The 23885-nt window shown below is 34.6% G+C and overlaps 2 protein-coding genes and 1 long non-coding RNA gene across 4 annotated transcripts; 2 read left to right on the plus strand and 1 right to left on the minus strand.

Moving 5' to 3' along the window:
• Positions 1-854: 854 nt before the first annotated feature.
• LOC111890279 (uncharacterized) lies at positions 855-1787 on the minus strand. The gene has a single exon (XM_023886423.2). The coding sequence runs from the start codon at positions 1785-1787 to the stop codon at positions 855-857; it is 933 nt and encodes a 310-aa protein (XP_023742191.2).
• Positions 1788-2560: 773 nt separating this feature from the next.
• Positions 2561-10423, plus strand: LOC111890280 (lon protease homolog 2, peroxisomal). Of its 2 annotated transcripts, none has more exons than XM_023886424.3 (17): positions 2561-2844; positions 3539-3651; positions 3829-3925; positions 4073-4242; positions 4695-4786; positions 5937-6116; positions 6204-6290; positions 6366-6493; positions 6617-6818; positions 6897-7103; positions 7414-7544; positions 7853-8066; positions 8447-8776; positions 8856-9050; positions 9286-9534; positions 9853-9954; positions 10199-10423. In XM_023886424.3, the coding sequence occupies exons 1-17, from the start codon at positions 2738-2740 to the stop codon at positions 10280-10282; spliced, it is 2688 nt and encodes an 895-aa protein (XP_023742192.1). In that variant the 5' UTR covers positions 2561-2737; the 3' UTR covers positions 10283-10423. The 2 variants fall into 2 exon arrangements, with proteins under 2 accessions (XP_023742192.1, XP_023742193.1); XM_023886425.3 differs by having other exon boundaries at positions 6207-6290.
• An 11111-nt stretch (positions 10424-21534) lies between these two features.
• On the plus strand, positions 21535-23196 carry LOC122194602 (uncharacterized). The gene is made up of 2 exons (XR_006183941.2): positions 21535-22035; positions 22578-23196. It is a non-coding gene; the product is annotated as an uncharacterized LOC122194602 (long non-coding RNA).
• Positions 23197-23885: the final 689 nt, after the last annotated feature.

Here is a 23885-nt window from a genome sequence, read left to right on the forward strand (position 1 = left end):
TAAAACTTATTTTTGAGATTTTAAAACAATAAAAACGAAGATAAAAGATATGTGGGGTTAATGAAAGTTTTATTGGAAATGAAACAAAAAAAATATAGTTGATTATATGTCTTTATATATAAAATTATTTTATCATATATTTGCAATTTATTTTTATGTATGTCTTTGTAATAAAACAACACTTATTTATAAATTAGAAAAGATAATTTTGTGATATGTTATTATTTATATTTCAAATCCTTTGGTAGTTTATTTCATTTTTGCCAACCAAACACATCAAAACTTAAAATTTCTTAAAATTGTAATTTCTTTGAAAATATTATTTAATTTAAACAACAATAAAGCTTGCTTGGGTTAATATTCACCTTGGTGGTTAACGGTTGTTTGATAGTTGTTTAACACAAAATCGAATAAAACACAACACAACCCTAAAAGCATTGAGTGTGGGCAACAAGATGCAACACCAAGTTGTGCCACCTCACATGCCATATAAGCAAATGGTGTTATAACACCAAGTGAGGAAATGGGTAACAAGATGCAACAAGATGTAACACCAACTTTTTGAAAATAAATATTTTTATTTTTGTATTTTTTTTACTATTTCGTTTTTTTTACCTTTTTTTGTTTTCGTTTTTTTTTCTTTTTGCGTTTTTTAATAACTAATATATATTTTTTTTTATAAAACATATAATTTTAAACAAAAAAAAGACATAATATTTAAAATCTAAAATCCGATTACAATTAAAAAAACATAATTTTAAACCTAAATTAATAACTAAAATACCATTAAAATCACTACTAAATACCACACACAAATCCTAATTAACCCAAATATTTTTTCCTAATTTGTTCCTTCATTGCTTGTGCACCGCTAGATCAACAGGCGCTAAACCCTCCTCGCTTGTCCGAAGAATTGACAACTGTTGTGTCATTAGTTCCCTCTCTTTTTGCTTCCGCTTCTCCCGTGTCTGCCTTTCCAGGAATTCCAAATGACGACGTTTCAACTCATTTTTTTCTTTTATTAATAAATTATGTTCGTCGAATTTCGCTCTCATTTCCGCCGCATCTTTTGCTCTCATCTCCACCTCCTCCGCATGTCTTGCAGCGCGCCTCGCTTTGTCGCGTCCGGGTGGTCGTCGTGGTGGGGATATCTCTTGGATATCATCCGGGATCTCATCGTCATCGGCGTTTAGGTCGATGTTAGTCCCTGCGTCCGACACGTCGACCGAGCTAGAATTGCGAGACATTTTGGATTGAACCTCCGACGATGTAGGCGTTTTATTCCACTTTGGATCCGCTCGCAACAATTCCCATGATTTTTCAAAGTCGAAAACATGACCCATTTCGACCCGATATTGTTCCTTAGCAGCTTTGAACAAATCAAAGTCGTTGGTTCCACTTTGTTGTTGTGCCGCAATCCGGTTGTAAATACCGTTGAATTTGCTGCACCGCTTAGTTATCATACCCCATTTGCTGCTCAACATGTCGTTGTTGCGATACAAATTTTTCTTTAAAATAACATGAAACCTGTCGAGCACCGCCCCCAATAAGCTCCTTTTTTTCATTCCATTTCCGCGAAGTTCGTCCTTTGAAGTAGCACACCAAGCCGCCGTCAAAGCGTATTCCTCCTCCGGTGTCCACCATTGTGGAACGTCTGCATTTTCAGATTCCACCGCTATTGATTTCCCTTTTGATTTTCCTTTCCCTTTCCCTTTCCTACTACTTCCCGCTTCCACTTGAACTGTTGGTTGTGTTGTAGGCGACGGTTGATTGGTTGTTTGTTGCATCGAACCAAAAGTAGAGAAAAGATTTTGTTGTAAATTTGGGTTTTGACCAAATTGATTTTGTTGAACGTAAGGTGAGTTGAGAAATTGCAGTGGCGGTGAAACGGTATTGAAAGCGGCACATTGGTATGGTATTTGTGGTGAACCTTGAGACGACAAAAGGTTAAAATAATTTTCATACCCCGCAAATCCGAGAGACGAGGTTGTGTTTGGATTTGATGATGAAGGGGGGTGTTTGGGTTTTGCTCCATTTTTTGAAATTTTAATGAAAAATGTGTATAAGATATAGAGAGAATGAGAGAAAGGTATACAAAAATTGAAATAAAGTACATGTGTATATATATATATATATATATATATATATATATATATATATATATACACACACACACGGTAAAAAAGTTAAGTTTTTTTTGTTTTTTTTTTTTTGAAATTGACCGGTATTAAACGGTAAAATATGGGGCAACGACTAATTTTTTTGGCGTTGCAATTCGTTTCCAAGGCAACGAGATCCGGGCGACGAGATGCAGGGGGGGCGTTGTTCCCCACGTTACGATGGCGTCGCGGACTGCCACGTGGGTCTCGTCGCTTCTCGTCGAGGCCCATACCGATTACTCTAAATCTAGTAAATGACATACCAAATTGAATCAAACACGAAACAACCCTAAACCCTTTTGGTAGTTGGTTTTGGAAAAAAAACAAAACATAAAGGGCTTAGATGTAAAATCCCAATGATTATCGATGAGAAAAGATATAAAAAAATTCAATGAACAGAAAGCCGTCGTAAAAGCAGCCAACGGACCATTCTTCTTCTTCACCAATTTATTGCCCTCTAAATCTCTAATAGATTCTTTTCATTTGTTTTACTTCCCTCAAATCCTATATAAACACGCACAGGTTTGTTGATTGATACACCAATTTCATTATATACAATTACATATACTTTTTCTATAATGGCGGAACCGGTGGAGCTTCCTAGTCGGATTGGAATTCTACCGTTTAGGAACAAAGTCTTGTTGCCTGGTGCAATTATTCGAATTCGATGCACTTCTCCGAGCAGGTGAATTCTTTGTTTTGTCTTTCGCCCATATTTGTCGATTTTCTCCAAGCAAACCCGATGACTTTGTGTTTCCTCACGAAATTTTTGTTGCACAGTTGTCTTTGCATAGTTTAGGCCGATATTTGTGCTTTGTTGCTCCTTTTCCTGTTTCTTTAATTTACAGGAACATAGAGGAAAAGGAACAGGATAGGTTTCAAGCCTGATTGGTTATCTGTAGTAAAAATCCCTTTGTGTTATATGGTGGTTATAACTGTAAATCTTAGTGGCGTTATTGAAAATATCTTATTTTTATACAGTTATAAATTATAATTTCTTGATGATAAACTTTCTCTGTGAAAGTGAGCTAGATGTATAGAGACACATGAGTAGTTGTTAAGCAGACATGTTTATTTTCTTTGTATGATTTTGCAAAATACTCTAGTAGATGTGTGTACTAGTAGAATTTAATGACTTTGATTAGAACATCTTCAATTATGCAATATGGACATATGATGGATCTATCTGCAAACTGAAGAGGTGCCTGAGTTGGTTTCACCTCCTCAAGACCAAGTTTCCAGAAAATAGAAAGATGCATAAGATTGATACCTGCTGCAGCTGAATCAGACAAGGGCTTAGCAAATTCAGAATCCCCAATATGACTGAAAGTTTGGGGGCTAGGTCTAGTCTAATGTGATTGCTATTCTGATTCCTGCAGTGTGAAATTGGTGGAACAAGAGTTGTGGCAGAGGGAGGAGAAAGGGTTGATTGGTATTTTGCCAGTTCGAGATGCTGCAGAGACACTGTCAGTGGGTTCCATGTTAACTCAAGGTGATTTTGATTACATCATTCATTGCATTTTATTTACCTTGAGGCCCCATTTGTTATACATGACAAAAATTGAAAATATTTAGGTGGGACATGGACTCTCTCTCTCTGATCTGTCGTGCAAGAAAGTCTGTTAACTTGCTAGAAAAAGCAACTCTTATTAATCCTGTTGAGATGTAGGTACTGATTTGGGAAGCTCAAAGAATCAAACAGGCTTGTCGGATTCACACAAGCTTGATGGGAAAAGCCAACAAGAACCTATTCATTGGCATACAAGGTACATGGATAGCCATTATTGTTTACTTTGCGAAACCTTGGGTTACATCGGATGCATGTCATTGTCATATAATTGGGGATTGCAAATTTCTCAATCTAAATATATGTTGAAGAAGTTTAATTTTGTAGTGTTTGATTTTATTGTTAGGGGCGTTGCTGCGCGTGCATTACATCTATCTAGAGGAGTTGAAAAACCAAGTGGAAGGGTCACATACACAGTTGTTCTTGAAGGTCTATGCAGATTTAGTGTCCTGGAGCTTAGTACTAAAGGGACATACTCTACTGCAAGAATATCCCCTCTTGATATGACAAAGGCTGGTATACTCCACACCATCACATTCCTTCTACATACATAGCGCTATTATTATAATTATACTCTCTTAAATTTCCACGTACATGGATTTTAGGCAAACTAAGTGATAACTTTTCTTGTAGGGCAGGGCTACTTTTTTTTTTTTTTCATATAAATTTCTGCCAGAAGAAATATATATCTTTTATTTTTTTATCTCACTAATCATGATTGAGTTGTATATATTGCAAGATGTATTTGTGTCTTGGATATGAACTTAATAGGAAAGTTTGTGGAACCATGGGGTTCCCAGTGCCACATAAGGAGTATTAGAAATGTAAAGTCACATGTTGCATATGGGATACGATACGACGTTAAATCTGGTTCAAGTTTATAGTCAACCATCTTGTAGGGTTGTTTTAGACAAGGTTAAGTCACATGTGGAATACCTGATTTACTACCCTTTTCTGATATTGACTAGAGATGGAGCGAGTTGAACAAGACCCGGACTTCATAGCACTGTCTCGTCAATTCAAAGTAACTGCCATGGAGCTTATCTCTGTTCTCGAGCAGGTACTCTCATTTCTATTTTTTTTTAAACATCATCATGCCATAGGCTGTGTTTGTAACACATGAGGTATCATCTGCAACCCCCAGACCATTTTATTATTAGTTTTATGTCAGCATTTTTTTGTCCTTTTTGCTTCATTAATTCACTTTGATACAAAATATGAGGTATCATCTGGTAGTGTCCTTGAGATGATGTATTGCTAAGCATTTATCTCATGGAACGACCGAATACAAGCTTGTTATTCTATAGCCATATGGTCCCCACATGTTTTCACTAGTGGTTAGGAGGTGAAAATCCGTAAATGGGGTCTATGCTTCAAGCCTAGACATCACTCACTTTCCTTGCTTTGTGGACATTGTGATTTGGCTTCTTGATTTCACATCTTTAGTTGTGTTTTGATGAACTTGATTTCACATTCTTCATTCCTATGTTGTCTTATTTTGCTGCTGTCATGCACTAATTCAGTCATTATAAAAAAGAAAAAAATTCTAGTGAAGGAAAAGGAAAGCGGATTTTGAAGTCATGATATACTAGGTATTGCCACCTAGGGGAGGAGCCCAGCTATCACTAAGCTAAATTATTGTTTCCTCGTTTTCCAAAACCAAAAACAAACTTCAAATAACTTGAACAGAAAATGAAAATAAACCATATTCAGCTACGGTAGATCTCTTTTAGTGTTGTGAAATCCGGTTGGCATATAAATTTGTCAAAAGCAGTGTTTACCTTCTCTTCCTGGGTCCACGTGTCCCTAAAGAGAAGAAAATCGGGAGATAACCAAAAAAGAAGCCATTTATCTGTTTTTATGGAACCGGGGGAGTATTCTTTCTGCACTTCCTCCCTTTGTTTGTTTTATCATCTATGTTAATTTTTCTCCTCAAAAGCCTGATTTTCAATATAACCTTTAAAGGGACTGGCCATTTATTTTTCATAAGGTGCTCTCTGGATATAGTGGGGTCTGGATAAATGATCTTTAGAATTATTTTAGAAAATAACGGCTCATCCTCCTGGGAACTGGAAGGAAAAAAATAGATGAGGTTAAATTTGTAAAAGGCTCATTTCCCCGGATTTCTCGTCGTTGTTTCTGCATTAAGCAAAAAAGAAACAGCTGGGTATCTCTAAGCTTGTTTTTTTTTTTTTTTTTTTAATATACAGAAACAAAAAACTGGTGGGAGAACCAAAGTTCTTCTGGAAACGGTCCCCCTGCACAAACTGGCAGACATCTTTGTTGCAAGCTTTGAGATAAGTTTTGAAGAGCAGCTATCTATGCTAGATGCTGTTGATGTGAAAGTAAGGCTTTTAAAAGCCACGGAATTAGTCGATAGGCATTTACAGGTAAAGCTAACATAGATGATGGATGCTCTTATTTATTATCATTTTTATGAAAAGATGTGGCTGGTGTGATGGGGTTATTACTTGTAGCAGTCGATACGTGTGGCAGAGAAGATAACCAAAAAGGTTGAAGGGCAGCTTTCAAAATCACAAAAGGAATATCTTCTTCGTCAGCAGGTGTGTTTTTTGTTTATCTCAGCATCAACATGTAAATTCAGTTTGAGTGTTATATATGCTTGATTCATAAAACAGATGAGGGCTATTAAGGAAGAGCTTGGTGACAATGACGATGAAGATGATGACGTGGCTGGTCTTGAAAGGAAAATGCAAAGCGCTGGAATGCCTCCAAATGTCTGGAAGCATGCACAGAGAGAACTAAGGTGTAGCAGACATTTTATGTTGATGAGGCCTGAGGGAATATATATATATATATATATATATATATATATATATATATATATTTATGTAGTATGATTTTTAACATTTGACATGAATGTTGGCAGGAGACTGAAGAAAATGCAACCACAGCAACCTGGGTACAACAGTTCCCGTGTTTATCTGGAGCTTCTTGCTGATTTGCCATGGCAGACAAGCAGTGAAGAGGTGGAGATGGACTTAAAAGCTGCAAAAGAGCGGCTTGACAGTGACCACTATGGATTAGAGAAGGTGAAACAAAGGATCATTGAATATCTAGCCGTGCGCAAGGTTAGGTCGACCCAATTATGTCTAATTCAGTTTTCTTGTAAGCCAGGGAGTTTTGACCCATACAAATATTTATTGCAGTTGAAGCCAGATGCGAGGGGTCCTGTGCTATGTTTTGTGGGGCCACCAGGTGTTGGGAAAACATCATTGGCATCATCCATTGCTGCTGCTTTGGGTAGGAAGTTTGTGCGCATATCTCTTGGTGGTGTCAAAGATGAGGCTGATATTAGGGGCCATAGGAGGACATACATCGGAAGCATGCCCGGCCGACTCATTGATGGCTTAAAGGTCAACCTACAATATATCTATTTTATCAAATTACCTTCTCTTTGTTTCCTATCATTTCCTAACTTTCATTCCTAAATCATATGACCCACACATTTCTTTACTTTTTATTTTCCTCGTTTTTATATTTTCTTGTAATCTTATTTTATTATATTTGATTTTTTATTTTTGTAAATAAAGTTTATATATTGTAATTAAAATAACGTATGAAAAATTAATTGCTAGAGACCAACATCCAAACTGCTCATTCCGTTGTACAGTTTATTTGTTTGTTTTTGACTTATACATTTTTTATTTTTTAATTTTATTTCAGAAAGTAGCTGTTTGCAATCCTGTTATGTTGCTGGATGAGATTGATAAAACGGGATCTGATGTACGTGGTGATCCTGCTTCAGCACTTCTGGAGGTTCTTGACCCTGAGCAAAACAAAACTTTCAATGATCAGTATCCTACTTCACGATTTAGAGGAAATGTGACAAGGCAACAAGTCTTGAAATCAAGATAAAATAATATTATTTAAGAAAAAAAAAAAAAATTGAGAGTGGACCCGTTTGACTATAAAAGCTTGACATTCACCTAACTTATATAAGTTTCTGCAAAGATACCACCACCTCTTGGATGCTTGCATGATCTATGAATGAATGTGAGCTTAATTAGAAATACTAGTTTCCATTGAAATAAGTTAATTGGCTTTATGCATCTCAAGTGCCCAGTTTGTTTGAATGATTGACTCCTTAATTCATGGGTTAAAGCTATTTGAATGTTCCTTATGACCTATCAAAAGTGATATTTGTGGCGACTGCTAATAGGGCACAACCAATCCCCCCACCACTCTTAGACAGGATGGAAGTCATTGAACTTCCAGGATATACACCTGAAGAGAAGCTTCGAATAGCCATGCGCCACCTAATCCCACGTGTTCTAGACCAACATGGCCTTAATTCTGAATATCTTAAAGTTCCCGAGGTAAATACCCTTTTTCTTATTTTTCTTAAACTAAAAAAATAGCAGCCCACTTTCACTCTCACTTTCACTTTCATTCATTTGTTTATTATGACAAGTTTGTACCCAATTATAGATATGTATGTATTCAAAAACAAAGCAATGTTTACTGCTATAGTTGGGTAGACTTTTATAAATACAATGGTTAATTTTTCAAAGCAGAGTGTTTTAATAAGAAAAAAAGTTAATAGAAAGAAATGAAAGTAAAGATGCTATAATAAACAAATAAATGAAATGAAAGCGTGTTGATATTGGTTGAAAAAAAGACATATTTAGCACATGTGAAATATGCATCCCCCTTTTTGTTGATTATTATTGAGACCGATGATGTATGTATGTGGCAGGCGATAGTGAAAGTAATTATTGAACGATACACGAGAGAAGCTGGTGTGCGGAACCTGGAGAGAAACCTGGCGGCCTTAGCCCGTGCAGCGGCGGTGAGAGTGGCGGAGCAAGAGCAAGACAGGGACAGGGACAGAGTTGCGCTTAACAAAGATGTGCAACAGATTTCTTCACCATTGCTAGAGAGCAGACTTGCTGAAGGAGGAGGAGTAGAGATGGAGGTGATACCAATGGCAATGGGTGTTAACAATCATGAAATATCAAGTGCATTCCGGAGGGTTATTATGTCACCACTTATTGTGGATGATGAGATGCTGGAAAAAGTACTTGGGGTAAGCACTAAGCATCGTATGAAAAAGAATGTGAATATGGGGTGGGTCCTGAGTCTGTATTTTCTTACTTGTTGTGCAGCCTCCCAAATATGATGATAAAGAAACAGCGGAGAGAGTTTCAACTCCTGGGGTTTGTGTTGGTTTAGTTTGGACTTCCTTCGGTGGAGAAGTCCAGTTTGTTGAGGCTACATCAATGGTGGGTAAGGGGGATCTGCATCTCACTGGCCAATTGGGTGATGTCATCAAAGAATCAGCACAGATAGCATTGACTTGGGTATCTCCTCTTTTACTGTCTGTCTTTTTAACCTTCTTCTTCAAAAAAAAAAAAAAAAAATTATGGTCGTGTTGGCGTTTGGTTTGGTTTGTCGGATTCTGTTGGAATTGGAAAAAGGAATCCACAAAATCCTTTGACCGAGGGACTGTGAGCATTATTTTTAGAAGTGATGCCAAATAACAGAGGACTAAAATTGTATATAAGTGTGTGTGTGTGTGTTTAATTTTATTATTAGGTAAGAGCAAGGGCAGCAGAGCTTAATCTGGGTTGTGCACAAGGAGAAGGCAATCTGCTTGAAGGGCGGGACATCCATATACATTTCCCTGCAGGGGCAGTGCCAAAAGATGGACCCTCAGCTGGTGTGACTCTGGTGACCTCACTCGTTTCACTTTTCAGCCGTAGACGGGTGCGATCAGATACAGCCATGACCGGAGAAATCACTCTGCGTGGCCTAGTTTTACCCGTAGGGGGTATCAAGGACAAGGTTACCCATTGCATTGCTATTGCTATGTTTTTTTTACAATATTTCTTTATTCCTACTTCTCTCACTGCCTTCTATCATAGCATTCTACTTTCAGCTTTTCTTTTTCTAAAAAAAAATCACATTCTACTTTTCAATAATCTACTCAATTATAACATTATAATTTGAATGTCATTGCTATAATTGGGTAGATTTTTCAAACTACAATGCTGGAATAACCGTCTTGTTATTTCTCGCTTTTAATCCTTACAATATTTATTATAACTTTACAAATGTTTTAACTTTAATTTTAATGATTTTTTGTAACTTGCAATCGGGCAGGTGTTGGCGGCACACCGTAATGGTCTTAAGAGAGTTATCCTTCCAGAGAGAAATTTGAAAGACTTGGTTGAAGTTCCTCCAGCTGTTCTCGCTAGCATGGAGGTAAGATTTTATTTAATTTTTTTAAATAAAAATAAAAATAAAAATAATAGAAAACAATATTCATTGCCATAATGGCTGGATTTTTCAAAGTATAAGGTCCTTATAAGAATAAAAATGCTATGAAACTAGGATGTTATAATAGACAAATAAGAAAAAGTATGTTGCTATTTCTTCAATCTAACACTTTGACTAACAAGTAAAATGATTGTAAATTGACTTGGAAGTGGGTGGTTTCCTGCTGCAGATACTACTTGCAAAGAGAATGGAAGATGTGTTGGAACATGCTTTCGAAGGTGGGTGCCCCTGGAGACAACATTCCAAATTATGACATCATCTTTTAATTTAAGGATCTAACATATGTATTTGTATTCCCACTACATGTTGTGCGCTTTATCATGCTTTGCTTATACAAATTGTCTGTCTGTATGTATGTATCACTATATATATATATATAAAAAATACTTTTACACGTTTTAATGTGTATAAGTCATTCCTTTTATTTAATGCATTTTTAGTTCTCTAGATTATACTAAAATCAACATATGCCCTAACCAAATCCATCTCTTAGCTTTCCATCCATTTCTTTGAGTTTAGGTGTTTTGTATAGTTGTGTTTTTTCTCAGCAACGGGTTGCAACTTGTCGTCTTCTTCGTTTCTTTCGGGAGCCGGGTCATCGGGAAATTCTTGGGATGAGAAGATTGGAATTGGGTTTCTGGAACCTTTTAAAAAAACTGATTTCATGGATTATAATCCGGATTATCTTAAGAAAGTTTAAATGTGTTGTAAGATTGTTGCACCGGGTGATACTATTGTGGATAGTTTTGGTTTTGTTGGTAGTTTTAGTATTGTTGATAATTTGAGTTTTGAAATCCTGGAGAAGAAAATGGAATATATTGACTTGAACCATTTTGTGTAGATTTGTGTCTTTTGCTAGAACCAACTTGTTTAGCTTCGTTTCGAAAATCCATTGAAAGTAACCAAAAGAATTGAGCGAAGTGTAAAATTTCTTAGAAAACACATTATAATTGAATGAAGTGTGCAATATTCATCTTCAAAAATTTATACAAAATTATATTAAAAAAAAAGATAAAGAAAGGCACGATCATGAAAATGAAGAAGGCGGTAGGAAAATCAATTCTTCTGCATGCATATTGAATTGTTAAAAGTGTTGGATTAAAGTGTCTAAAGTCTTAATTAAATTGATATAATTTTGGTGAATAAAAATAAAGTTTTTTTGGGTTGCTTTCATAACCAGAAATAACTAGAAATTACTATAGGAGAGAGATTAAATGATTTATTAACATATTATATTATATGATTAATATATTAATTAAAAACAATAATAACTAACTAAGCATTAATTAAAATTAATTTGGGTTAATTAGAATTAATAAAAATTGTAATGGTTGAATTGCAATTGCTTAATCATTAAACAAATAAGATAATTCTAGAACCCTCCACCCTATGGACGGTTTTGAAAGGCATTGGAAGGGTTCCAGAAGCCTCCTGAATCAGATCAAGAAACAAGATCTGAATAAGAATATATGTAACAATTTGTAAAATTAGATTAGAGTTCGGTGGTCAAACCACCACGAACCCTTATGTATTAAAGACCAATTGTGTGTAATTTTATGTTTATGTAGTGTACTAAATATAGTATAATCATAATTACTTTATAATCGTCTCAAAATTTTCAAACAACTGTCTATCGTTAAGGATCGAGACAAAAATTATAACAACTGATAATAATTGTGACGCTAAAAATAAAATTTTGCATCGAGTATACCTTGGACTAATTTATAATCAAATTAAATAGATTATACTCTCAGGACTTCGGGATATAAAAAACGTCAAAAACGGAGGTCATATGCAGAAGTTACGTCCATTAAAAAAACAAATCAGTATAATACTGATTTTCTTAATACTCGAAAACCGAATTGATTCGTTGAGGTACTTGCACACCTCATATGGAAATTCCAAGTGCATTTCTAGAACTCAGACATAGGGCTAATATTTGATTTCATAATTGCAATGATTTTAACCCGTAAATTTAACAAAGTCGCAAAAACTGTCGAAAACCAATTAATCGTGAAACTTTAAACGGTTTTTCCCAAAGTTCTACATATCGGATTTATGATACGTCTGAGTTTTTGGAACCCTTGACTCCTTGTACCCGAGAATATCATTTGCCACCTATAGAAAAGTTTTTAGATGTCTGTAATTGAACACGCGAATCAAGAAAACTATTTTGTGATATTTTTAATGGGTGTTGTATCCTCATATTTCATGAAATTACTCCATGTACCTCTTTTGTCATTTTATTGTCTTTAAACCCACTTTGATTTGACATATTTTGTCTTTTTGTTTTGTTTTCTATTAAAACTAAATTTATGATTATTAAATAATAATAATAATAATGATTATTATTAAAATAATTGATTTGATTTGATGTCTTTTTAACTTTAACTTTTTTTAGACTATCATTGTGTTATTTTTTTTTTGTCTAAACTATCCTTGTGTTAAAAGAAAAATTACGAACAATTATATGTATGTTTGTGTGTGAGTTTTATTTAATGGCTACGAAATTTGCAAGAAAACAATAACACTACTAGATAGTTCGAACTTAAAAGATAACACATGGATAGTCTGAATGAAAAAAAAAAAATAACACAAGTATAGTCCAAACAAAAAAATAATAATAGTATGTATTTATTAAAAATATTAAAAACAAAAAAATAACAAAAAGACAAAAAAAGGTAAAAAGGTAAATAAAAAACAACAAAATGATAAAAAAACATAAAAAACAAAAAAAAAAGGGGGGGGGGGGGGGGGGGTAAAAATGGAAATAAGGAGGCGCATAAAAAAACCTCATTTTTAATACATAACAAACCTTGACTTAGAAACACATGGGGAAAATCATACACATTGCTTCCAATTTTATCTGAAGGTACACCAGTGATAGAGATTAAATGGCAGCCAAGTTAGAGTTTTCTTATACATTTCATCTTACACTCAAACTCACCCAAACACTCTTCATCCTCTTTTTTTTTCTTTTTCTTTTTCTATCGTGATACGTTTGCAAAAGGAGACCCTTCAAGTTCCAAACTAAGTCCCAATTCCGAGACGAGTTCAGGTTCTGAAATGCATTCAAATTCCAAAGTGAGTGTTGATTGCGAATCTCGAAGTGAGGTTGGTGGAAATTGTGACTGAGATTATACTAGTCTAGAAGGTGAGACGAGTTACGACTGGTTACGATCCATCAAAATGCATTGGATTCGGATCGAATCAGTACCAATCGGAATCCATTGGGGTCATGTGGAGACAATGCAAATCGGAACGCATCAGAGGCGGGGAGAGTCGGAACGAAAGGGAATGGTTGCGATGCGTTGTGACTTAATCTGATCCCTCGGAACACGTCGGGGTCGGATGTCTTTGGAAAGATTGGGTTCGGAAGCGAGAAACCTCAGAAGACTACTAATTCCGAACGAGTATTTGGGTTTGATTCCAAACGAAGCATCCTTACCATCGAAAATGAAAGCTACTTGTTGGGACCGATGACACGTGGGGTTGCATGATAACTCACGTTGACTAAGGGAGGGAGTTCCTAGCTATTAGTCACGACTTTTTCTCCATTATTATAGCTTCCAATAAGCCTTTTGGAGGCAATTTCTTTTAGTGGGTAGTTATTTCTTTTTGTAAACGTTAATTATTTCAGGCTATAAATAGCCTCCTTGTCTTTGTAATTTGCGTGGTTGAATTTTGAAAGAACTTTTTTTTCACCTTGATTATTGCGTATAATTCAGATTGTGTCATTGTTTGGGATGCGTTTCTCAATCGTGACTTTGATTTCAAGTCAGTAGGTCTTGACTTGTTATCAATATCAATTGAATGAGGCTTCTTGATAGAATTCAAATCAATAGGTCTTGGATTGTTTTCATTCGATATTCGATCTATATTCCTAGATTGACTATCAAATCACAAGGATTCCATACATATAAATAATGCTGAAATCCGACTTATAACGAAGAAGTTATGACTTGTTGAAGTTTCGTGATTAAACGACACATCTCTACGTATCGTAAAATGTGAGATTTTGATAAAATACTTTTTAGCCTTAATGATCTAAACGAAATTTATAGTATTCGTTAGACCGAGAGTGTACATATAGAGAATGTCTAAATCTGACTTTAGTAGAGGAATTTTCGAAGTTTCCGCATAGCAGTGCGGGCACATAAATTGAATTTTAGATTGATCAATTTTAGCTGAAATGATCTAACTGAAAGAAATGAAGATCTCGTTAACAGGATTTCAACGATAAAAAGACAGTCGAAAACGGAGTTCGTATGTAGAAGTTAAAAATTTTACACGGTCATTAGCAATATAATTTTCTCAGAATGTTAAATTTAAGATCGGTCGAGAATTAGCTGATGGAGTCAAAAGAAAAGTTGTAGTACTCAGAAATACCTACACGTGGATATATAGAACGACAAAAATCAAACTTATATGCAAAAGTTATGAATTTTTGAAGATTGAAGTTTTACCTACGTTTTTGTTTGCTACCCACACCACTACGTTGGGCGTAATCGCTGTTGGCATCCTTATAAATAAGTGGTTAAAATCCATCATTTTCTCACATCTTGCAAACCAATTTGCTCCTAGACTTCTTTCTTCTTGAGTCCAATTTCTTCTAGTCCTTAGGGGTGGCTCTAGGCATCAAAGAACCCGACAAATGGAAGCTCTCGATCCGGAGTTCTGCCAGCGCAATTTCTCAGTATTCGCTAAAAATTTCTGTAAGTTAAGCTGCACTTATTAACGCTTTAAGTGTAACTTATGTTTAAGTTCATTATCGTTATTATGAACCTATAAACAAGATTTATCAACGATTCCAAGTCGTTATACTGATTGATCTACTTACAGAGATGATGACAAGGCTAGATTTAATGAGTTTTTTAAAGTAGGATTTCCAAACAGTATACTCTGTATACCAAACGAAACCCACCTCCAATATATTCTTACCTGGTTGTCCCTTATCAGCTATAGATCAATAGAATTTGAATTAATGATGAATCTAGACTAATAATTAGTCAAAAGAAATAATAAACTAAGACTTAGTGATAATTGGACCTAGGTCACATCAAAGGAAAGACTAAGTGCTAAAGCGAAGCACTGCCCGACTTTTGAGTCATCACTTTAATAAGTAAGTGCATAGTAACTTTCATCTCACACATAGATATGAAGTATTTAAGATAATTTCATGCTATATGTGCCTATTATATGTGTTCCTGATATCTATGCTAGATGAAAAATTTATACATGTTTTACTTGATTTAAATTGTATATGTATTTTTATACCTATAAACATATTGGGTAAAGATGGGTAGATGAATGATGATATAGATGATAAGAGATGAATGATGAAATAGATGGTGAGAGGCCTTGACTTTAAAGATGATCTATCGTCTAGCGGAGCATAGATGACGACCATAGACTATTCTAGACAGTCCAGTGGAATGCTAGTAGGTTCGCAACCTGTATGTGTTTTTGAACTAAGTGTTCAGTAGGTGTACTCCATCCCCCCATGGTTGCCTTACTGACATATATTGCTAAGGAACCCCCTAAGCATTATTTCTATCCCAAAGATAATCCTTAGGATAAGTCCCTTGAATTTGATGCTTTAGGGACATAAAATGAGGATAACATGAATGGGTAATTGGGTTGAACGATGAGATGAAAATGTATAATTAAAAGAAAATAATTATTGTGGGATGAAAACCCTATGTGCTCACCAGGTTCCCAAGACTGAACCACTCAGTTTCTTGTATTACAGGTAGTGGCACAAGAGCACATGTGTGATGAACAAATGAGAGATTTATGGATTATAGGCTAGTAGGATAATAGATATTTGTAAGGCCTGTACTATTTTAGTCTATGCTTATGTACTATATTGATGATGACATCCTAATGTTTTTAATATGATTAAAATACATTTCTTCGAAAATGCTTTGATAATATCTTTATCATATTTCAGGAACAACTTCTGCAATGTTATTCTTCAAAAAGGATACTCTGATTTTTAAATAAGCATAAACAAATCGGTCTTTTCTTGCCCTGAAATTGGGGATGTCACAGTTGGTATCATATCATTAGTTTAAGCGAACTAGGAATATTTGAGGATTTCTAGGCTTAAATTAATGTTATTAGGTTTAAGGTCTGTGGCCGACCTAGAAATAGGAAATTTTATGTTTCAGGTTTCTAAATGTTTAATTACAGTATTAGAACTGCCATATAACTTTTCGGAGTAATAAGGAGGATAACACGACTAACCGTTCGCTATCTATATTCTCGTCTCGATACACTGAACTCCTGCTTTGACGTACATAACGTCATGGTGAAGACTTGTAACAGACTAGGAAATATCAACGTGAGACGACATCCTGGGCCTATGCATGTGATTTGCCATGCACCGATCATTGCACCTGCACCCAAACCTATCACAATGGAATAAGTTTAAGCAATGATGTGAACCATGCTAGACCGATAAATAGAGGAGACAAAACGACTATTTCAGGAGAATAAGGATGAACTGACTGCACCGGTTGTGCAATCTGAGTTAAATAAGGAACAGCCGGAAGAAGGAAACTATAGCAGAGTCATTAGACAGGCTGAACCATGAAGGAGTAGGGAGGACAACACCGAAGAAGAGGTTGATAGAGATGGATGCATGTATGGAGTCTTCATGGAATTCCAACCGCCAAGTCTTCCTGGAAGGTCAATGCCACTGGCAGTAATGGATTGGATTTACGAATGGAGATGACATTTGAGAGTTGCTATTGTAGCAACAGATGGAAGACAATGTTCGCAACCAGACAACTATGAACTGGTGTTTTAAGATGGTGGAAACGAATGGTCACTACTATGCTGAAGGGAGAAGCATGGAAGATGGCATGGGAAGACTTCCTTGTGTAGTTGAAAAGAGAATACTGCTCCGAAAAAGACATGTCGGAAATAAGCAAGGAATTCCAGAATCTGAAGCAAGGAGACATGAGCATTAGTGAGTATGCTGCAATCTATTTTGAGAAAATGAAATTAGTTTCTCAGCTGATTGCTACTGAATCCTCCAAGGTAGAAAGATTTTCTAATGGACTACCAACAAATTTCGTTCCAATGGTGAAATTAGCAACTACTTTGGAAGCAACCATCTGAATTGCCAAACCTCTTGAAGATATGATCAAAAGAAGAACCACCAGCCATGCTAACGTTGGGGAGAAGAGGCTTAATGAAGGATCCTTATAACCCAACGACAAGAAACCTAGGGACCGCAACGAGTCAAAATGTTGTGAAAAATACAGAAGGAAGCATAATGGATAATGCAAAGAAGAGGTGACCTGCTTCGGCTATGGAAATATTGGTCACTAATCTAGCAACTACACCCAAATCATATGTTACAAGTGTGGAGAAATGAGGCATTTCAAGAATAACTGCCCAAAGAAAGTTGTTGCATCTCAGATGACTCTCAGGATGGTAAATGAGGAAGTAGAAGTAGCTTCAGGAAGTCAATAAAAGGAAGCTTCTTATCCAGGATGTCTAATAGATAAAGTCGTCAACCCATATAAAAAGTATTGTAAGATGTAGCCTAATGTAAAAGGCGTGATGAACGCGAATAACAATGTAATCGTTCGTAAGAAGTAATATAATCCTTAGTTATGTTACATTATCTGATGTGTTAAGTTGCTATATGATTTTATTGAATGATGACTTACATGGGATGAGTATAAGTAGATGTGAAAGGTAGTAGAGGCCTATACTACTAGAATCACAAGACTCACACTTGGATCAAGGAAAGTCACAAGGTTACTTAGGAATTAGTAGTTGAGTTTGTTACCGTCATTTCGGTAATGAATACGAAGATGACTGTTATTCCAAACCTAGTGATGATATCAAATCGAGTTCAAATTGAGAATAAGTCTGCAAAATAAGTTAATTGGTTCAGAGAACCATGTTTGATGTAGTATACAACTCAAATAAGGAGGTTAAAGGAAAGGATAATTAAAGCAACCGATAAAAGTGTCGCAACCATTGTAAAAGCTAAGTAGTCTGTAGCTAGAATTTCTACCTGCTATAATGTGATTATATCACATTATAACATGAAGAAAAATTTCATCCATGTTGGAGTCTGACTCAAAAGACATGAGTCTAGCCAATGCATCATACGACGAAAAGTCATTAGATGCACAACCCATCGGTCTGTTACGATAATCGCAGTAAAGACCTTATATTAAGTTAAGTCTATTGAAGAAGGAGAAGGAGTCTCCAATAAGAATTAATTTTGTAACTCGAAAGTTACGATTGAAAGTCGACCATAGGATAAAAAGTGGATGCAAGATTGAGCACCGCCAACAATCAAGAAGTTGTAGAGTTAGATACTCATTTGAAAGGATATAAGAGTTACGGTTATTACCTAGGATGAAAAGATAATGTACAGAGTCATTATAAAATCTCTATTTTATTGATGATTTTGGGACGTAATCATCATAAGGGGGAGATAATTGTAACACCCACATATGCGAGCTAGTCAAATAAGATATAATAAGCGTTAAAAATAAATTTTTGATAAAAGATTATTTAGGATAAAAATCTTAACCAAAGATATAATATATGTCACAAGGATTATGTACATAGAAAGAACGTTGAAATCTGACTTATAATAAAGAAGTTATGAACCGTTGTAGTTCCGCAATTAACTGACACGACTCTGTGTATCATAAAAAGTGAGATTTTGATAAAATATTTTTTAGCCTTAGTAATCTAAAAGAAAGTCATAGTATCTATTACACAGAAAGCATGCATAAAGAGAACGTCCAAATCTGACTTCAGTAGAGGAAGTTATGATTTTTCGAAGTTTCAGCGTAGCAGTGCGGGCATAAAAATCGAATTTTAAATCGGTCGATTTTATACAATATTATCTAAACGAGAATTGAAGATATCATTAGTAGGAGTTCAATGATAAAAATACATTCGAAAACGAAGTCCGTATGTAGAAGTTATGAATTTTACACGGTCATTAGCATTGTATTCTTCTTAGCGTGTTAAATTTAAGATCAGTCGAGAATTAACCGACGGGGTCAAAAGGAAAATTGTAGTACTCAGAAATACCTACGTGTGAATATAAAGAATGTCAAAAATGGAGCACGTACATGAAAGTTATGAATTTTTAAAGATTGAAATTTTACCTGCGTTTTTGCTTGTTGCCCAAGCCACTACGTTGGGCGTAACACTAAAGTACATTGGGCGTACACCAAAAATTATGCTGGGCGTAATCGATGCTGGCATCCTATAAATAAGTGGCCAAAATCCCTCATTTTCTCACGCCACTACCTGTAGGTGTTTTTGAACTAAGTGTTCACTATATGTACTTCAACCCCCCCCCCCCCCCCCCCCCTGGTTGCCTTACTGACATATATTGCTAAGGAATCCCCTAAGCATTATTGTCTATACCTAAGATAATCCTTAGGATAAGTCCCTTGAATTATAGCTTTAGGGATAGAAAGTAAGGATAACAAGAATGGGTAATCGGGTTGAACGATTTGATGAAAATGTATAATTAAAAGAATATAATTATTGTGGGTTGAAAACCCTATGTGCTCACCAAACTCCCAAACACGAACCACTCAGTTTCTTGTATTATAGGTAATGACACAAGAGCACATGTGTGATAAACAAATGAGAGATTTATGGATTACAGGCTAGTAGAATAATAGATGTTTGTAAGACATGTACTATTTTCGTGTATGCTTATGTACTGTATTGACGATGACATCCTAACGTTTTTAATATAATTAAAATAAATTTCAGAAATGCTTTGATAATATCTTTATCATATTTTGAGAACAAATTCCGCAATATTATTTTTCAAAAAGGATACTCTGATTTTTAAATAAGCATAAACAAATTGGTCTTTTTTAGCCGTGAAATTGGAGATGTCACAATTCACCCCTTCTTTAGTTTCAGTCAAGAAAACCTCCACCGGAAGTGGTGGGGTTTGCCGTTAGCCAAGAGGGCATCAGACCCCTCTCGTTTTTATCCTTCTTTTGCCAACTCCACATCAACCAATCACCCTTGAATTTTACCTACTGTTGTTGTTGCCTTGCTTCCTTTTAACCAACTGCCGCCTCTCCTTCTTTTCTTCCTTCCCATCATTGATCACAACTACCGAAACACCACCACATGCTATTGTATTGTTTTTGTTCCTCCTCCTTGCGTGATTTTTGTCGACGACAAAACAAGCGAACTAAGAAGGGTACCACCGGAGATCGTTGCCATCGTGTTCTTTTCTTTTCTGATTTCGTTTGTTCTTCCTGATCAGTCAAGAAACCAAAATAGCCCCTCCATTTGTTTAGTTTAATAAAAATAGTCCCTTTTGGTGAATTAAGTTACTAAACAACCCTCCATTTGTTAACTTATTACTTAAATAGTCCCTCCACTCGTTTACATTATAACAAACTTGTCCCTTTAGTTTAAATTATTACTAAACTGTCCCGGTAGTTTGTTTTGGATCAAGAAGGTGTAAATTATAGTTTCTCATGTCAAGCTTCATAAAAACGAACCAAATTTGAACCTAAATTGAAATCACGCATCAAGGGTGGGTCTTTATCGTCCCATTTTAAGTTCTTATGATTTTTGAGGGAGATACATACTTGTTTTGTTAAAATTAAAGTTTGATGTTAATTTGTGTTCATTTCATGCTATGGTCATATGATTAAGTTCTTGAAATGTTATTTGGATCGTTTTGGGTTACATATATGTTTTAAACATATAAATTCTTTAAATCATATGTCAGACATATAATAACAACCTAGAATGCTTATTTAGGTTTATTATGAAAAATGGATAAATAAATGCTTTTTTTTTAAATGAAATGTGGTCTAGAGTATAAATACGTGTATATTTTATAAAAATGGAGGTTTTTATGTATTTTAAAGATTTGTACATTTATAAAAACATGATTTTATATAAAAGGGTTATGATTTTATTTAAAAATGAGTTTTATACAAAGAGTGGTCCCAAGTTGTCTTATTTGAGTTTTTATATAAAATAACGACAAATTATGTTAATAAGAATTTTTATATAAAAACATAACTTTAGACGTGTTTAACACATGTTATAATGATGTAGATGTATAAATCCACATTTTTGTTAAATTGTGTATTATATTTGTATATATTAAAGCGTTTAGCAAATTTTAGCATAAAATAAACTTTATACATGAAACTATGATTTGACCACATATTTTCATATTCATAACTCTATTAATATGTGTTTTAGCAAATTCCTAAATCACAATATATATATATATATATATATATATATATATATATATATATATATATATATATATATATATATATATATATATATCCCCTATTATAATAAAACAGTACCAAAATGCCACGTGGCAATTGTTCAGCCCATCTCAAGCTTTTTTTCCCGCTCAAAGTTTCTAACTGAAATTCGCCCATTTCATTAGATACGTTTTATAATCCGGCTGCTAAGATGAAATTGCCCATTTCGTTAGATACGTTTTATAATCCGGCTGCTAAGATGAAATCAAAATTTTCAAAATTCTTATCTTTGATTTTGTTCCTAATTTCCTGAAATTGAAATTTCAAATGCTGATAGCAAGAAATCAACGATCATCGATAAATCAGCACACTAATAGCAAGAAATCAGGATTCAATCTCCAAATTTGAATTGGCCTTTTGCCAACTTCGTATATAACTCGAACGCACGTTCATCTCCAACAAAGCTAAGCATCTCCTTCACGTTCGTCTCTCTTATTTCAGTTAAGATTCACTCATGTGTCTCTAATCTTCTATTCTTAGTATGCGTCCGGTCACGATCTGATTGTTGATACTTCCTTTCCCCGCCCTGTCCATCGTCTTCATCATTTTCATTAATTTTAATTAGTTTTGCGTTATGTCATATTGGATTCAATTTAATCTTTTCTTTACTCCTCAAGATTATATTCGTTCTTCATGGGGTGAAAGCAAAAGGGGAGATACTGCCTCGTAGGTTGCTAAAAAGGTAAATTTGAACGCCAAATTACAACTCTATTATTTTTTGTTTGTCTGAATGCTAATCTGGAATCCATCCATGGATAGGTCTAAGTCTTGAACCCTAATTTTTTTTTCTTCTTATTATGAACTCTTTATCTATTGAAAGTTTTTTTTTAATCTGATATTGTCACGGTTAGTTCGTATATTCTCTCCGTCATTTATGATCTGGGTTATGATAAGTAGCACTACATTATTTATGGTTTTCACTTTCAGGTCTCTTGGTGATGTTTATTCTGATTTAAAAAGTGAAGTTTATTGTTTTCTGTTAGAAAGTGGTCTGGACAACTCACCTGGATGGGGATTAAGCAGATCACAAATGGGTTCAATGATAGCATTTATGTGCTTTGCTTTCACTCATATCTCAATTTTTTATTCTCTGCTTTTCTCATTATCTAATTGCTCAAACTTGTAATATTGTAGTCTATATGAATTTCTATTAGGCTAATCATCTTGAAATCAAGGAGATACATTACTCTCTCTAATTTCTTTTTACTCGTGTCTTTATTACAGAGATTTTTTATGGAAGTGGAGACTGTGTGATAATCCAAAGGGCCATCTTTTGCATATGATTTGCGTTCACCAAACAATAGAAAATCACTTGATCTCGATGTCCAAGAATGCTTTTCAAGATTTCAATAAAAACGTTTGATTTGTCTCTAAAGGCAAACGTGATGGGGAAGACAAAAATAGAGGCTCGACAAGTGTTACTTTTAGTTACAGGTAATGCTTACAAGGTGTTCGTGTAAATGCCTAAGAGAAGAACCTAATTTTTATCTTTTTCCACTGCTAATAGTTCATATTAGTACATGTTCTCTTTCCATTTGCTGGTGATTTTGGATTGAATAGGGATGTTTGTACGTTGTAACTTTACTTCAATCTTGACAGTTCTGTTAAACACCTTCTTCTTCACATATTTGGGTACGTGTGTAAACGCTTTAACTGTTTTTTTAAACATTTAATATGTTTATTTCTTACTGTTTTTTCATCTTAGAGATTATATGAGTTTATTAGTGGGTATACAATTGTTTAGGCATTTGCTTTGTTAAATATGTAAGCTTTCATGTTACTTTTATGTTACAACAATCTGATTAGTGCATTAAGCTTATAAAATTGGTTATTTTATATATCATTATTCTATAAAATTCCCAAAACAGATAAAATTTTGCGTTTTATTCACATCGCATGACAACTATTTGAATTCATGTCCCAGTGAGTATTGTTCTTGAATTGATATACAAATTGTTAATTTATTTCATGAGTTGTTGCCGATTACTATTTGTAGATTTAATATAAGTAAAGGAAGTTATAAGAAACTAAATGAAGTTGATAATGAGAAGAAAATGAAGCAGATACCCAGAAAAGAAAAGCAAAGAAACATGTTACCTTGTATTAACGTTTCTGTATGTCTCAAAATACACATTTCATGCTTGTGAAATTAGGTATTGAGTTATTAATAATGGTACAGGAACTTATAGCTTTATCCATTTCACCAAATTACTATTTAAAAAAAAATACTTAATTACGGTGGTTAGAATGCTCCCAATTATTTTTTTCTCTTATGGCATTGTATTTTAAAAAGTTTCTCAATTATAAAATTTTACTTTCATTTTTTTTTCTTCTCAAGGCAATTTAACTTTGAAACATCTCCCCACTGTAGCATTATAAATTAAATGATCTTTATGTGGACATTTTACCGTGAAAATGTTACCTAACTATACCCATGTACTTTTTTTAGTCGGTGTACCTTGATAAATCTCTACCCATTTATAGCATTGTGTAATCAGTTTTTTTTTCATTAGGACATTATACTTTATGTTA

The sequence above is a fragment of the Lactuca sativa genome, chromosome 6 (assembly GCF_002870075.4).
Source record: "Lactuca sativa cultivar Salinas chromosome 6, Lsat_Salinas_v11, whole genome shotgun sequence".
NCBI lineage: Eukaryota > Viridiplantae > Streptophyta > Magnoliopsida > Asterales > Asteraceae > Lactuca > Lactuca sativa.